The following is a 16,375-nucleotide window of genomic DNA, read 5'->3' on the forward strand; positions in this document are numbered from 1 at the left end:
GTTTATTTTTATGGGAGTCAGTCTGCAGAGGTCGTTACTCTACCATTCCAGAGGTGACCTCTTAATGGTCATGTTTACTGGCTTGCTCAAGACAGGGTTTGAAATTAATTTTTCTTTGAGCTACTCAGGTGCAAATTGATATTATTTAAACGTGGTTAAAAATGTTTCCTACCTTGTATCTCAAAAAGTGACTTTTAAATATAGCCCTCATCTTTGGATCAGGTTCAATATGAGTCCCATACTCAGAAAAACAGAGTTCCAATTCAATTCTTTTTGCATATTAACTGTGAGATCTTAAGAAGGTTACTTAACCACCCTCAATTTATTTGCTCATCCTAAGTATTGAGATAGTAGTAGCTGTTTGTAAGTTAAATTACATAATGGATGTGAAAGCTTTTGAACTTTTAAACTCTAAAAACTTAAAACACAAAGGATTGTTATTACCACTTTAAATCAAACACAGAATGAAATGAAGTGACTTTTTCTGATTTTATTCTTGTCTAAGAATACTAAGTATAACATTTATTTTAGAAAGTCATTTATGATTTTTAAATTCTTCATATTAGCATGTGATACTCTTATAAAATCAGCTAAGATATCACCTAGAAAATGATTACTTTAGATATGTTGATTGTGGAATTACATTAGTAGAGGTGGAAAATAACATTTTTAGCTTGTGTCTGTTATTAATAGTATAATTCTTCTTTTATCTGTTCATTTATTGTGGTCTTTTTGATAGTTCTCTGTGGATCCCAATAAGAGTTTATTTTTATATGTGAAAATGATGAACATGACCCAATAATTTTTAAAGAATCATGGAATCTAGATTTGGAAGGTGATCTTGGATTTGGTTAAATCTAGTAGGAATTGCATTCTCAGGTCCCCTGTCAAATTCTTACTTGGCCACTACATGAACAAATCATGGACAGAGGATTACTGTTGCACATAGCCTCTGGATTCCATTTTCACTACACTTCAATTTTTAGGGTGTTTGTAGTTTAGAAAACATGTTGTATCATGCATTTCATTTATTCTTTACTTCTGATTCAGGTGTTGCCCTATTTTGCGTGTGAGGAAATCAAAGATCAAAAAGATCAATGGTTTACTCAAAGTTATGAGAGTACTAGGAATTAAAAATTAGATTTATGATTTTTGAATCACTATTTTACAGGAATAAGCATATGCTACCGACCTGGTACTGTATATCATAAACTGAAAGATTTTTAAAAAGTCAGGAATCCCGCAATTCAAAACATTCACAGTTTAGAAGGGAAGAAAATTCTTAAAGCAGCAGTTACTGTTTAGAGTGGAATACTGTGGTAGAGATGTTTCAGTGATCTGGAACAGAAAAATGGATGTAGATTAGTTAGGGGTAACTTCATGGAAGAAGAAGACTTTTGAAATGAACATCATTTAAAATGACTGCAGTAATGTCAGCTGGAATGATTTCTAAGGCAATCTCAGCTGCCACTTTTTAATTTATATCTGAATCCAAATCTTCCTCCATTGATTTCCACAGCCTTGGTTCTATGTTAATACAAAACAAATTAAATCTCTCTTCCGTGTGAAAGTTCTTCACCTACTGAAATACACTGTGTCTCTCCCAGATCTTTTCTCCAGGCTTTTCTTCAGCTGTTGCATCTAACTTTTCAACGCATAATCATTGTTGAAAGATGGTAGGTAATAATGTTAATTTGGTTAAACAGAAGCATTTGCTGCTACCATGTTTCCTCCTCTCTGGTGAAATAATAGTATGTTGTTCATTATTGATTATATTTATTTGTTTTTCGTGAAGTTTTTTTTCTGGTCAAGAATTGCTTCTGGCTAATTAGTAGAAAATACAATAGCAATTACTCGATTCATATTTTGCCCAGTATTAGTCTATTAATGTAAGCTGTTTGAGAGCCATGCAACATTTTAAACATATATTTTAGCTTTTTGTCAATGTATAATGATATACATTGATATAATTATGTCATTATATCAATGATAACATTATTAGATTTTTTTCTAAGACAAGTATATCTTCTCACTTTTTCCATATAAATTTTCATTGTATTAGGATTTTCCCATACTGAACTTTTTTTTGGAAAACCAAATATAGGATTCCTCACTTGATTTTATTAAGCACAGTCTTGCAAATTTGGGGTCATTCTTCTGATTTACATGTAATCTTTTTTTTTTTTTTTTTTGTGATTCCTAAGTTTTCTTTCCTAGCTAACCCTTTCTTTAGGGGCCTGTAAGAGCAAATCCTAGATAAAGTTTGATTCCTAAAAATGCCACCAGACGTAGTGGCTCACGCTTGTAACCCCAGCACTTTGGGAGGTTGAGCCAGGTGGATCGCTTGAGCCCAGGAGTTCAAGACCAGCCTGGGCAACATGGCGAAACCTCATCTCTACTAAAAATATAAAAATTAGCCAGGCGTGGTAGCGTACGCCTGTAGTCTGAGCTACTCAGGAGACTAAGGTGGGAGGATCGCCTGAGCCTGGAAGGCAGAGGTTGCAGTGAGCTGAGATTGTACCACTGCACTCCAGCCTGGGTGACAAAGTGAGAGAGACCCTGTCTCAAAATAAATAAAAATAAAATAAAAATAAGTTTAAACAAATGCCAACATATTTCCATATATTTACACATTGTTTATGCTGTCTTTAGAGTATCCTGGCTTTAAATCCTCGAACACAAACTCATGCAACTCTGCGTTCCACTTCGGCCAAGAAATTAGACAAGAAACATTGGAAAAGAAATCCTGATAAGAACTGCTTTGTAAGTACCACTGATACACTATTTCATGCTGAAAATTATCTCACTCCACACATTGTAAGACAAGATTTTACATGCACTTAGAAATACAATTAGGTATTAAAGTACAGCTGTGATTTTTAAAATATTTTAAATATTTAATATTTGAATAAGTTTGAAAGTGTATTTTTAATTACACTGCTTTAAAAAATCTCCTGAAATACAAATTATATACAGGTTGAGTAACCCAAGTCTGAAAATTCAAAATACCCAAATTGGAAACAAATCTGGTGTCAAGCATTTTTGATAAGGGATATGCAACCTGTAAATTTAGTTTGCATAGCCAAAATTTCTTTTTTCAGAATCTTTAAAATTTGTTTAAAATTGTTTTGCCTAATGACAGAATGATACAGAAGAGTTTTCATATTAAAGATATAGTCTAAATGAAGAAAGTTATAGATACACTGGTATCTGTGGACTTTAAAAATACACCCTCACAGAATATATGAACATTAGATGTTCTATGAACACCTAATATTTCCAGGTGAGGTGTAGGAGCAAAATAGCATTTCTCTGAGATTATTGCTAGAACTTTGTTTAACTGTATATAGGAGGTGATTATAGAGCTGGAACTGTAAGACCATAGATGGGATATGAGTACAACCTTAAAGGCGATGTTAGAAATTCCATCTTAAGGTTATATACATTTTTAAATTTTGAAAGAAATGTCTTTTTACCTGATTTCCCCAAATTACCCCAAATTAATATTCCCAAATTAATGAGTGAGACAGTAGTATTAGCTTAACATTAGCTCTATTGGAACTTTGTATATACTTTCTTATAGAATGTATGATTTTAGTTTATGTACTTCTTTCCTCCTTCTTATATTATGAACTCTTTGAGGATGGCAATTGAGGGTGTGTGCTCATGTGTGCTTGTATTTATCTAATTTTTAGTTTTTTTATCACTAGCCACTGGGCAAATTTTTTTGAATGAAAAAAGAAATAGAAACAGAGAAACAATGTTACATGAAAAGATCCCATAGTCACTTAATTACAGACATGGATTTTGAATTCAGTTTTTCTTGTTCCAGTTTTGGGAGCTTTGTTTTCTATCATGATGCTTCTAGTAGAGGTCTCTAAAAGGAAACCAGTGTGATTCAGATTGTTCAAGGAATAGGCCATTTACAAGCCGTGACCCAGCTTAATGATAAGAACAATTGAATAACACTGAAAAAAGAATCATATAATTTTTAAACTTAGCCCTTAAAGACTATCGAGCCTAAATCTCTAATTTTTAAAGGTCTGAGAACTATGATCAAGAGACACTACGTGACTTTCCTAATGTCTCGCATTTATAAGTTTTCAAAGTATTTATGGTCAGGACTTTATTTTGAAATGGACACTTTCTTTATTTCGATTTCTGTTGTTGTTGTTTTATGGAAATTAGCATTTGTATCTCATAATGTGATCCTATAAATTGAGTTTATTTTATCATTTTAAAAATAATGACCAAGGTGCAGTGAGGTCCGCTTTCTCTGTCAAATATATATTGACCCAAATATTTATAAAAGCAGTTTGACAATATCTTTGACAATATTCATTTGGACCTGTGATGCTATACCTAGGGATGCTATTTATACCTACGGATGCTATAAGAAGATACCACAGACTAGGTGGCTTAAACAACAGAGACTTATTTTCTCACAGTTCTGGAGGTTAGGAGTCCCAGATCAAGGTGATTTCTTCCAAGACCTCTCTCCTTGGCTTGTAGATGGTGTCTTCTCCCTGAGTTTTTCACTTTGGGTGTGCTTGTGTCCAAATAAGGACATTGGCTATATTGGATTAGGACATACCCTAATAACCTCATTTTAACTTAATTTCCTCTTTAAAGACTCTCTCTCCAAATATAGCTACATTTTGAGGTAGTGGGGGTTAGGACTTCAACATAAGATTTTTGTGGAGATATAGTTCAGTTCATAACAATACTTTTAAATTATCAAACACTTGCACCAGTAATTTATTTTCTAATAACATATCTGAAGGAAAGAATTAGGAATATAGGTAAAGAATTAAGCACAAAGAGGATTATCTTAGGCATTATTTACTCAATGGAGACAAATGTAGGGGAAATCCCACTGAATTCCAACCAGTGGGTCATGGTTAAGCAAATTAGAGTAAATTAATTCAGTGGTATATTGTGCAGTCATTAAGATGTTTTTCAAATAATAATCTGGATAAATTTTATCTGCATTACATGGAAAAAGGATTTAACATCACTGTATTCAATAGTGATTGTGTACACTTACACATAACCATACCTTTATATATATATATGCACAAAAGAACAAAAAAATGAAATATTAATATTGATTATATTTTTTGGCACTTTTGTATATTTCAGGTCTTCTGTAATGAGTATTAGTAGAAAAATAAAATGAAAGCTTTAGATCTATGTTAAAATGGTAATCTCAATTTATAAGATCAGATTTATTGCACTGATGTCTATTAGTCTGAAGACTCTCTGTGACATTCATGAATTTCTCAGAGCAGTGAGGTTTATTCCCAAAAGTGAAATATGAAGCTAGGGTTGAAAGTTATTCTCAGTGTGGTTAAATAATGCTGCTCCTTACCTATTTGTTATTATCCTCTTCATGCTGGCATAAATAATTGAATGAACGTGTCACCAAAACATATGGTTTGTTTTTCAATTCATAAAGACCCAAGTAGGATGCTGGAACTTTTATCCCCACTAGCTAGCCAGTAACCAGTAACTGATGAGATATGAAAAAGTTTTCTTCTTACCTCACTGACATTTCCTTCTTGTTTTTCTTCACTTCTTTGTTGATTATTTCTCCTCTCATCCCTAGATATTTCAGTGCCCAGAGCTCAAACTCTCTTTCTTTCTTTTAAAATAGTCACTACATTGGTTATCTCGTTATCTCCTTACTTTTAATACTATCTTTAGATTGAAGATTCCTATATATTTCTAGCCTGCATTGTCTCTCAATCTATATATTGATATATATACGTATATCTCTCTATATATATAGATATCTATCTATATATAGGCTATATGTTTCTTATGTTCACTTACCCAAAACAGAGTTATAATTGGACTCAACAATTAGAGAATTTTTTCTTGAGGCATTATATAGTCCTCTCTTACTATCTGCCTTCTTCTTCCTCTTTTCTATTTCTTTGGTGCTCGAAGCATCTTATTTCAGGCACTGTATTGAATGCTACTCAGAGGTGAATAAAATCTAGCAAAATAAGTAGTCTAAAATCGTTTATTAAAATAGATACAAATTTTGTTTAATAAGTAAATCATAGGCTTCTTAGAAAATAAGCATCTGTTTGACCTGTAAAAATGCCTTAAGAATGGCAGTTCTGAAATTATTGCCCAGGAATATCTTCACTTGGTAGTTTAATACTCTTCTAGTACTAATTGGAAATTCTGACTTCAGTAGGGGATTTAAACTGGAAAACATGTTTATACTGGTTAATGAAGCACGAAGCAGTTATTTCCAGTGTATTTTAAGCAGGTGTTCCGTAACTGCTGTTTATTTTTGCCATTTTTGAAAATGTTGAACTATTCTAATTACATAAATATTTTGCACTCATTTTTCCTGAGCAATTTTTGAAGACCAAAAAAAATTACAAATCAGAAAACTTATGCTAGGTGAAAATTAAAAGGAAAGGCAGTTAAAGACAGCCAATTAGCCAATTATGAGACTTGTTTTTAAGAATTGTGGCAAATTTGTTCTAAATGCATGACACATACAAGGTGCTCACCATAAAAAAATACAATGAGAATAAACTATAATGTATATTAATAATTTGCAATGCTTTTTGTGAAGTAATTTATTTAAGCTTCAGAAGCACCCTGTCAGGTATATATTTTATTTTATCATCCATTCATAGATGAGGGAACTGAGGCACATGGAAGCATAAGAAACCTATTCACAGTTCCACAACTGAATGGTGGAACTAGAGACTGAACCTATGCAATTGCCAGAGAGCTCTTTTAGTAGAATTTTTTTTGAATAAGGAAATAAAAGAAAATCATTGACTTATTTTCGTTGTAGACAATGAAAATAACTAAATAATATATGGGTTTTGATAATTTTTTTTTCTTGCATGAGGTTCACAATCTCAGTCACTCATTTGTTTCACATTTATTATCTATGCCACTTGACACATTGAAATTTATGTGACATAGACCTTGCCAAGAAGTTCTCACATTGTTTTGAAGAAGACCGAAATACCAATAAATAATAATAATACTCTTTCGAAGGAAGAACAGTTAAGGAGTTTTAATGATCAGTGTGAGTTGATCATATTTGCCTTTAGGTGAATCAGTCCAGCTTTCAGTGTGGATGATGGATTTAATGAAAAGATGGGAGGTAAGGTCTCTGGGACTGGGTTTAGAAAGTTGGAAGACAGATGATGAAGACTAGGAGGGAGGATGAGCTTGAATTGATTTAGGAGATAAAACACATATGATTGGGGAGTTGACTTTATGTGTATGTTTACTTTTATAGCATAAGTTGAGGGTAAATACTAAACTCACTTTTGGATTATTTTAGGTCTTGTGCCTGTGGATCACTGCAAAAGTTGAAGATTAGTAAAGGGTCCGGGATGGAGATAAAGAATTTTTGAATCATCAGTATATATGTAAATAACTAAAAGCCTAGGGGGAGAGTTACCCAGGAAGAGTGTGTAAAGTGGGAAGAGGGTGCAGGTTAGACCTTTGGGATTAGGGCAGAAATTAGAGTGAGGCAAGTGAGGCACTGGCCTGAGGTTCAAAATATAAGGGGCTAACAAAGACTCAGTAATCTAGAAAAAAAAAAATAATAATAAATATATATAGGCACACACCTTTTTCCTTTTGCCTCAGGCTCCAGTGTGGCTCAGCATGGCACTGAACATAGGACGGAAAAGGCAGGCAGAGATGAGAATTTAGCTATAAGCACTATGAGAGGTGAGATGAGAACCACAAGAGCATAGTGGGGGCTTCCATGGAGGAAGGATAAGTTAATATGTTTTTCTAATAATATATTATTTCTTATGTTCCAAATATGTTTAATTTTTATACTTTTGGAAATTATACTTAAGGTTTGTCTTGTCTGCTGGCACCATTTTTCCTTCTCAAGTTTACATGGCTATTAAGAGATGAAATCCACTTAGTTACTACAACTAGCAGTCAATCTCATTCACGCTTTCATGGATAGCCAGCTACTGGGATCTGTTAAATTTGGTGGAGAATATATGTCCCTCCACTGACATATCAAATTCACAATATGAATTTTTATTTTTAAGCTCCAAAGTAAATAAACTTTTCACCAGATACCAAGTAAGAAAGCGATACCTGTTCTACCCTTGCCTCTTGTTATATGATATTTGAAAATACTTTCTCAAACATGAGCTTGCTTTTTTGATTGTTGACAATTATTTTCTTCCAAAAATAGACAATAGTTGAGTTTCTGAAATAAAAAAATAAAAACAAATTATTTGCAACTAAATACCTCTTTCAGTATGTGAAAAATGCAGTGTTTGTGTAGAGCATACAGATATCTAACTAGAAACTCAGGCATGCAGGTCACGTGACCTCTTTTATTTTCTTGTAACTGAACTTAATTCTGTTGTAAGTATCTGTGAGAGTGGAAACCTGTGTGTCACTTGTAGTATTCATTTTTCCCTGCTTGTCCCCCTCACCCCTTAGTTCTGTGAGCTGATACCTAAGTTTTATGAGGGTTGGTGGCAAGTGTGGGCTGTGAGGTAAGCCCAGCTGATTTTTCATGCCATCTTCCCACTGGTCACCATCATGGGGACTTTGGAGTCATCTTTCATTTTCATTCATTAGAACCCTTTCTATCCCTCGCTTCTCTACTACTTTGAAGCCATTCTTGAAAAGATGACAGTCATTCTTTTTTTTTTTTTTTTTTTCTTTTATTGTAATTATTATTATTATTATTATTATTATACTTTAGGTTTTATGGTACATGTGCCCAATGTGCAGTAAGTTACATATGTATACATGTGCCATGCTGGTGCACTGCACCCACCAACTCGTCATCTAGCATTAGGTATATCTCCCAATGTTATCCCTCCCCCCTCCCCCCAACCCACAACAGTCCCTGAAGTGTGATGTTCCCCTTCCTGTGTCCATGTGTTCTCATTGTTCAATTCCCACCTATGAGTGAGAATATGCGGTGTTTGGTTTTTTGTTCTTGCGATAGTTTACTGAGAATCATGATTTCCAATTTCATCCAACAAGGATGACAGTCATTCTGATGTTCCAGTCAACACTGGGGCTCAGAGAAGTTCATGGTTCAATCTATTCTCCCAGGGCTTCATTTGTCGATGAGTCACAGATTCTCCATCTTTCATTTTCCCACACCTGGTATTTGTCAGCCCTCTGAGAATAGCCTAAGGAGCTGGGCATTGATCCTCTTTCTCCAAGATCTGCCAATATCTCTGGGCCCTTCACTTTGCTTTTGGTCCTCATTTTGTCTCTTTGTCCATTAAATATTTATATAGACTGGGTAGGAAGGATGGGAGTGGAGGAAAAAAGTTACTTTTAACGTATCACCCATTTCCTCCTAAATCCACTGTCAATCACTGAAGTCCTCTCAATTTTTCTGAAAATGTGACTTCTAAAATTCTAAGCTCAAAAGAAACATCCTTTGTCTCTCTGCTTTCTGTAGTTATATTATTTCCTTCAAGAAATGAAAACCCAGTGGCCTCTCTGCCAAATAGGTATAAATTTCTAGGTGGAATGGGAAGGGATGGTAGCAAAACTACAACCACCCCATAAAGACTGATTTTGAATTGGAATTTATCACGAATGATGATCATCTCCTGCCCTCTATCCAGCAAGTTCTCAAGTGAAGGCTGTTGGAGTGGGGAGAGATGGCAGAGTAAGTTCCTATTTGGGATGGGAAAGATTATAGAAAGGTAGGCGAGGGCAGGCAATGCCCGAGGAACCCCATGTTAGGAAGCTGGGACATTACTTGCGTGATCCTAAAACTGAGTGCCAACTTAAACGTAGTGCCACAGTGCCTCACTTACTTCACCCTGTTACTGGCCCAAAGGGCTTCCACTGTCCTGGAGGTACCAGCCAGCCTCAGAACCCAGTAGTGTCTTCACAGGTGTTTAAACTTCAGTAGCAACTGCATAACCGCAGTAGCGACCCAGATGGATTTGGATGTCCGGGTTGAGTCAGAAGTACTTGCTGGCTCACTCTGTGGGATTTCCTGGTCATTACATTAACTTTTGAATTGCACTACCAGTCATGATGCATTATTGAGTGTTCTGGAACACTTGGTAATGGTATGATTTTACTGTTAATAATATATTACTAAATATATTATTGTTTTCCTATCCCCAAATTAATTTAACTTAAAATTGGTAGACATTTTAATAAAGAGATCAGTTTGCCTATGACATCTTGATTTGAGAAAAACCCTGTATTCAACTAATTCTGCAAGTAAATTATGTAAACATAAATGGCATACATACATTTTAAAAACAATTTTCCTGTGGCATTTGTTGAGAACATTGCAATGAATTAGAAAAATAAAAGTTTACTTTGAAGTAAGTATATTTTAAGTGATCATTACTGGGCAATAGCTTTCTTCTTTCTAACAAATGTTAGATATTATTAATGTGTAAATTTAATAATTTTGCATGTGTGTGTTAGGAAAATTAAAGAAAATAACACTTTAAAGAAAATGTGAGCTTAAAGTTTCAGCAGAGGGAAAAAAATTAGAGAGGGAAAAATATACTGTGAAATGTGACTACCTAGAAATCCCTTCAGAGTATAAAGCTCCTTTACACATATTGTAGACCTTGTAATTTTGAAGTTGAGGTGGAGTCTTTCATTGTATGAATTCTGACATACAACAAGTATTTATTTTAAAATAATAACTGGCTGCTTATGCAAAGGCATTTTGGGTAGAAAGTTTAGAGTCTAGTTGTAGATTTCAAGATGGGAACAGTGGAAAATCTCATTTATGCCTCTCTTGATAGCTACATTCACTCCATAGTTTTAATGCCCATCTATGTGTTTATTAACAGCCAAATGAATATCTCCATCCAAGATCCTGTCTGTATCCAGATGCTTCTTAAGATAGTTCCACCTAGATACTGTATTGGTTTCTGATTATTACTATGTCAAAAACCGAATTATTCATGCCTATTCCTGCCCGGCTTTTCTTTTGCTATGTTGGTAGCAAAAATAATCACTTTGTCATCTAGGCAAGAAAACTTGGGGCAGTTCTTGACACTAAAAATGCTATTATCAACAACACTGTATTATAACTAACATAGAATAAAAGAAGACTCAAATGTATAACATACATTCATTTAATATTTTTATGCCATTTGATTTTCATTTCTGCATGGAACAATGAATCAGTATGACATTGTGGAACTTGCCGTGTTTGCCATGTTTGATCAATTCTCTGATGCATATTTTATCACACTTTCACATCTCTGGAATTAAGATTCATTTTGTAGTTAATCTGATAAGAAAGTTTGTGTCAGTTTAATTAGCAGTTTTTTGTTGTTGTTAGTATATAAAAATAACATATCTTAAAAATCTCTGTTGTCTTTGGCACTATAAAATAAAGCATGTATGGAGAGAAGGCAGAAAATATTTTGACTGAAGCAAATGTTCTCCAGTTTTTATTAATGTTGTTGGTAGATGTGATAGCTTTCCATAGCACTGTAAATTCATGAAAAGGAAACCCTTTGAAAATAAAAACATAAGTACATGGACAATGGTCCTAGTAACTGCAAGATTGCAGTTCAACTTAGTTTAGGATAATTTTGTCTTGTATTTCCAGAATAAAAAGCAATTCCTCTGAGTGTATGAATCACATCATTTTTAAGGATTCTCAAATATATTATTTTCCTTTCCCAAATTAATTTAACTGAAAATTCGCAGACATTTGTATAGAGAGATCAATTTGCTTATGGCATCTTGATTTGAGAAAAAGCCTGTATGCACCTAGTTCTGCAAGTAAATTATGTAAACATAAGTGGCATAAATGTTCATGATCTGTAAAATATTTGTAATTCTTCTTGCTTATGAATTTATGATATATTTAATGTACACAAAGAATTTTTGAGTATCTGATACAAATGCCTAATTTAGATTATATGATTCAGTTTCTCATATATTCTTTCCATCTCTGTGCTGAGAAGCAAATACATTTCACTTATTTTTCCTGAAGTTCTATGATTTAGGGAGTGCATCTAACAAAGGATTTAGCTGTGTGACACAGTGCCATACTCTGTAATAGTATCTCAAATAATAATGGTGATAATGGTGATGATGAAGACAATGAGGATGGTGGATAGTGAACCAGGCTGTTCATAATAACTAAATTAGTTGATGAAAAACTCTGTGAAACAAATATTACTTCATGCATTTACTTCTTATACTCCCTTTCCTGCTTTATTTTTCTTCATAGAGCATATTGCCATCTAACATACTATTTTTCATATTTTACTTGTTTGGTTGTTTAGTTATTTTCTCCCCATGAGAATGTAAGGTCTATGAAGACCTATTTTGTTCACAACTGTATCTTCAGCTCCTGAAATAGTGCCAGACATGTAGTAAGTATGCAATAAATAACAATTAATTGAATATTTACTGAAATCTCAGTGTGTGTTAAACACTGCTTTTGGTGCTGAGAATACAACTGTGTACTTTACTCTTCCAGAACTTATATTCTGGTGGATGAGAACTATTACTGTTATTTTGTTAATTATTATGATTATAATCCTCTTTTTATTAATGGGGAATATGAAGCTTGGTGAAGATAAGTGAATTGCTCAATCTACACGTATATAAAAATGTATTTTGATATTCTTTTGAAGAATTTTTATATAATAAGTTTTATCTACTAACATACACCTAGATTTCTATAAGAATACAAAGTATACCCTGAAACAGCAAGTAAAATATGAAGCTATTGATTGGTTTCCATTGTTTGTATACATATATGAAGTATGAACTCTGAGTATCATCTCCTGAATATTTTTGGGCATTAACTCAATTGCTGGAAATAAGTTACCTTCCGGAGTAATGAACCCACTTGAAGAATTAATTTATTGCATCACACTTTTCAGTATTTCTGTAACACCACTACATATAAATTATTTCACTTTGAGAGTCATATAGTATAAATATTTGAATCTAAATTGTACATATTTATTAATTACTAAATATTAATGGAGGATCTAACATGTTCCAGCCACTGTGATAAGTCACGGGAAAGGGACAAAACAGCTTTTGCCCAGACAGCTAAGTGGGCATTTGCACAGGTGTTAACCTCATTTCACAATCAAGTTTTGTCAGTACAGCCTTCCATGGGAGTTACAGCTGAAGTACTGTAGCCTGGTCTCAGAATTCAAGGTTGGCCTCCCTGAGGAACCAGAATTTAAACTGAAAATAAAGATGAAGGAGGGAAGCAAGGAAGGAAAAAGAGGAATTTCACGAGAGTAGAAAACTTGTATCTGAAAGTCCGAAGATGGGGGAGCATACTGATTGAAGTTAAGGGATTGAAACAGTTTCAGTACTGCATGGCTGAAGTTGTAGACTGGAGCATGAAGAAAAGTACCGAGATGATGCTGAGGACCTCTCCACAGAGTAGTGACAGTGATGATGATGATAAATATTTTTTTCTCGAAAAGTTCTATAGTCTGGTTATTTCATTGAGAAGTGCATGTTATATGTTAAAAAGGCACATTCTTTGTTTGTGATATGCTGTAATTTAGAGTTTTGATATATATTAGTATCCCTCTTTAAAAGTATGTTTTTTCCTAGTGCTTCATTCCACACATGGACTAGTATTGTCAGAGATTTATTCTCCAGGCAGAACTATGTAATAAGATGGTAATTGACTAAAAAGAAGAAAAGTGTTTAACTCTTAATTTCCTGAGGCTGTTACAAAAATGCTTTGCTTTAATTATTTATTTCAGACTGATTGCAACTTTCTCCACATCCATGTGACACACAAATTAAACTCGTTTGTAATTGTCAGCCATCAGCCTTGTTACTTTTATTTTGTTCTTCACTGGTTTGAAATTTTAATAATGGTTAGGCAGGGTGCTCTTTATTTTTTTTTTTAACCAACTTTATGGTTAATGGAATATAGTTATCTACTCAGGGTTTAAACTGAACTGGAAAAAACTTTCCCGTAAGTAAGGTATGTTTCAATTAGCTTTATTTGCAAAAGAAGGAAAATTTTCCCTTCACAGCTTCCTCATCTTTGAGGTTGGGTTTTTATGAGAGAAGACAGTGGAACCTAAAGAGCTCAGTTGTCAGTAGAGAGTTTGGTTAAGAGAGTAAGCTCTAGAGATAATCTGCTTAGCTCCAATTATTGGTTTTGCCTTTTACTAGAGTATGACCTTGAGTAAATTTCTAATTCCATTACTGTCTCCATTTCCTCATCTCTAAATCAAGAGAATAATATCTACCTGATAGAGTAAATGAGTCAATGTGCATAGTATTCTTAAAATCGTGGTTGGCATATATATAACCTTAGGTAAGTATTATTGCTTATCATTATCAGCATTTATAAGGGGGATGCTCCGAGGTTTCTGTTACTACATATGGAAGCCCATCATGATAGTGGATAGAGAACAATGTATATGGAAAAACCATGGAGAAGTACTGAGCAGAAAGATACTGAGGATAGTAATGGAAGACAGACTATTTCCTCTATTGCCCAGAAATTTCCTAGTAGCATATTTCTACAGAAACAGAAAGAAGAGAGAGAGAAACAGCCACAAAATTTTTTTGAGCACTGTCTTATATGTGCATATGGATGGATTCTTTTTCTGTGATTTTTTTTTTTTTTTTTTTTTGCCTGTGTATCTCCCTTCTCCAAAAAGCCTCAACATGATGCCTTGGTCTTGGAGAGTTTTTATCATAGGATAGAGGTTTGTATTGTCGTGGGGAATTCCACTCTGGCCGAAGCTCTCTTGTGTGAGCTCCTGCAGGGCTACTAACTGCTAACCTGAAATGTGTTCCCTCTCTTAGAATGGCTCAAGAGTGAAATATTTGTTCTCCATGTCTGACAAGGAAATTTCTCTTGGGAGAAGAAGTTGTTCTTATAGACTACGTATTAGTCCAAGAATATTGAGAAGGGATCCAAAAGATCTGGAACCAAATAGATTGAATTTGTTTACACAGAAATTCTTTGCATAATCATAAATATTAAACTGGAATTGTATGATGTATTATAGGTCAATAAGTAGTATATAATAAAGCAGATGTGTGTTAAGACTATTTCTATAAAAACAAAATATGTATATTTTAAAAGATATTAATGAAGCATATTACTGTATTTGCAAATAAGAAATATCTTTGCATATGGGAAAATACAGTGCTCTGAACAAAAGAAATCAGCAAAATTGTTTTTAGAGTCTAATGGTATATTTTACCTTTGCAAAACATTTATTTGGTGCTCATAGCAAATAAATATGTGAGTTTTGCTGTGTTCCCGAATGGGCATACAATGGCAGCTGTCTTTCTAATCGTTCCCCTATTCAAACACTAATCGGTGGAACCCACGTAGAATGCTAGACGCCTGAATAGGTAGACAATGGCAGCAGCGTTTTTAATCACAGTCCTATTCATGCACTAATCGGAGTGATGATTAAAGGACATTAGAGGGAGCACTTTGACATCTGATCCTTTGAACTGACGTCTGTGCAGGCTGCACTCCATAGAGCTCACTTGGCCAAACTGATTTCCTTAAATAAAGTGCTGTGATTTCTAATGTAGGAAATATTACATTAGAGCCTGTTGAAATGATTAGGAATTGAGGAGCTTTTCTTTAGGTGGGAATGTGGTGTATGCTGTATACTCACAAAAGTGAGATCATTAATATTGCATGTACTACTTTGAATATCAGGGACCACAGAGAAATAGCATGAGAAACGCCTTCCTGCAGTCATGCACTTAAAATGAATATGAACAAAAATGTGGAACTCTGCTGTCATAGCTCTCCATTATTGAAGTTTATGAATTTTGAAATATTTGTCTTTTTATATAACACGATAAAGATCCACACATCTTAACTGCATTTCATATTTTTGTTTTCATTAAGCCAGGATATTTTTAATGTTACCTATCTTGAAGTTGCTTTAATTACAAAAAAAAAATGTGTTATACCCTATTTGCATGGTCATGCTTTGATTCAGTAGTCATTAGTGAGACAGAATGGAATATTTTATTTTCTCTTTTCTTTCAAATTTCTAATATCTATTTAGATTTTACTAACCTGTTCCCCAGAATATTTCATGTGATTTATCCTAAAAATGTTAATATCTATTCAGCATTTGCAAATTGAATCAGTAGTTAAAATTCCAACATCAATATTTGAATATGGAGCTCCAAATATCAATAACTGTATATACTACATTTATGTGTAATGTATGTAGGGGAAGAAAAACCTTTTCCTTTAACCTCTTATGTTCAGTGGCTGGGGTATGTGAATTAATCTGACAAAAGACAGATTAACAGGAAAACAAGCATACACATTTTATTTGATGTTCATATTTTAATTTATATGTGCACAAGACCTTCACATGAAAGAAATGAAGACAGAAAGAAG

General features: G+C 33.8%; 1 protein-coding gene across 3 annotated transcripts in view; it reads left to right on the top strand.

Moving 5' to 3' along the window:
• The window catches only part of DPYD (dihydropyrimidine dehydrogenase), an 843,687-nt gene that overhangs the window by 40,791 nt on the left and 786,521 nt on the right, over window positions 1–16,375 (top strand). For all 3 annotated transcript variants that reach the window (NM_001132697.1, XM_054527610.2, XM_054527649.2), the window contains 1 exon segment: window positions 2,653–2,763. In NM_001132697.1, coding sequence (NP_001126169.1) covers window positions 2,653–2,763 — 111 coding nt within the window.

The sequence above is a fragment of the Pongo abelii genome, chromosome 1 (assembly GCF_028885655.2).
Source record: "Pongo abelii isolate AG06213 chromosome 1, NHGRI_mPonAbe1-v2.0_pri, whole genome shotgun sequence".
Taxonomy (NCBI): domain Eukaryota; kingdom Metazoa; phylum Chordata; class Mammalia; order Primates; family Hominidae; genus Pongo; species Pongo abelii.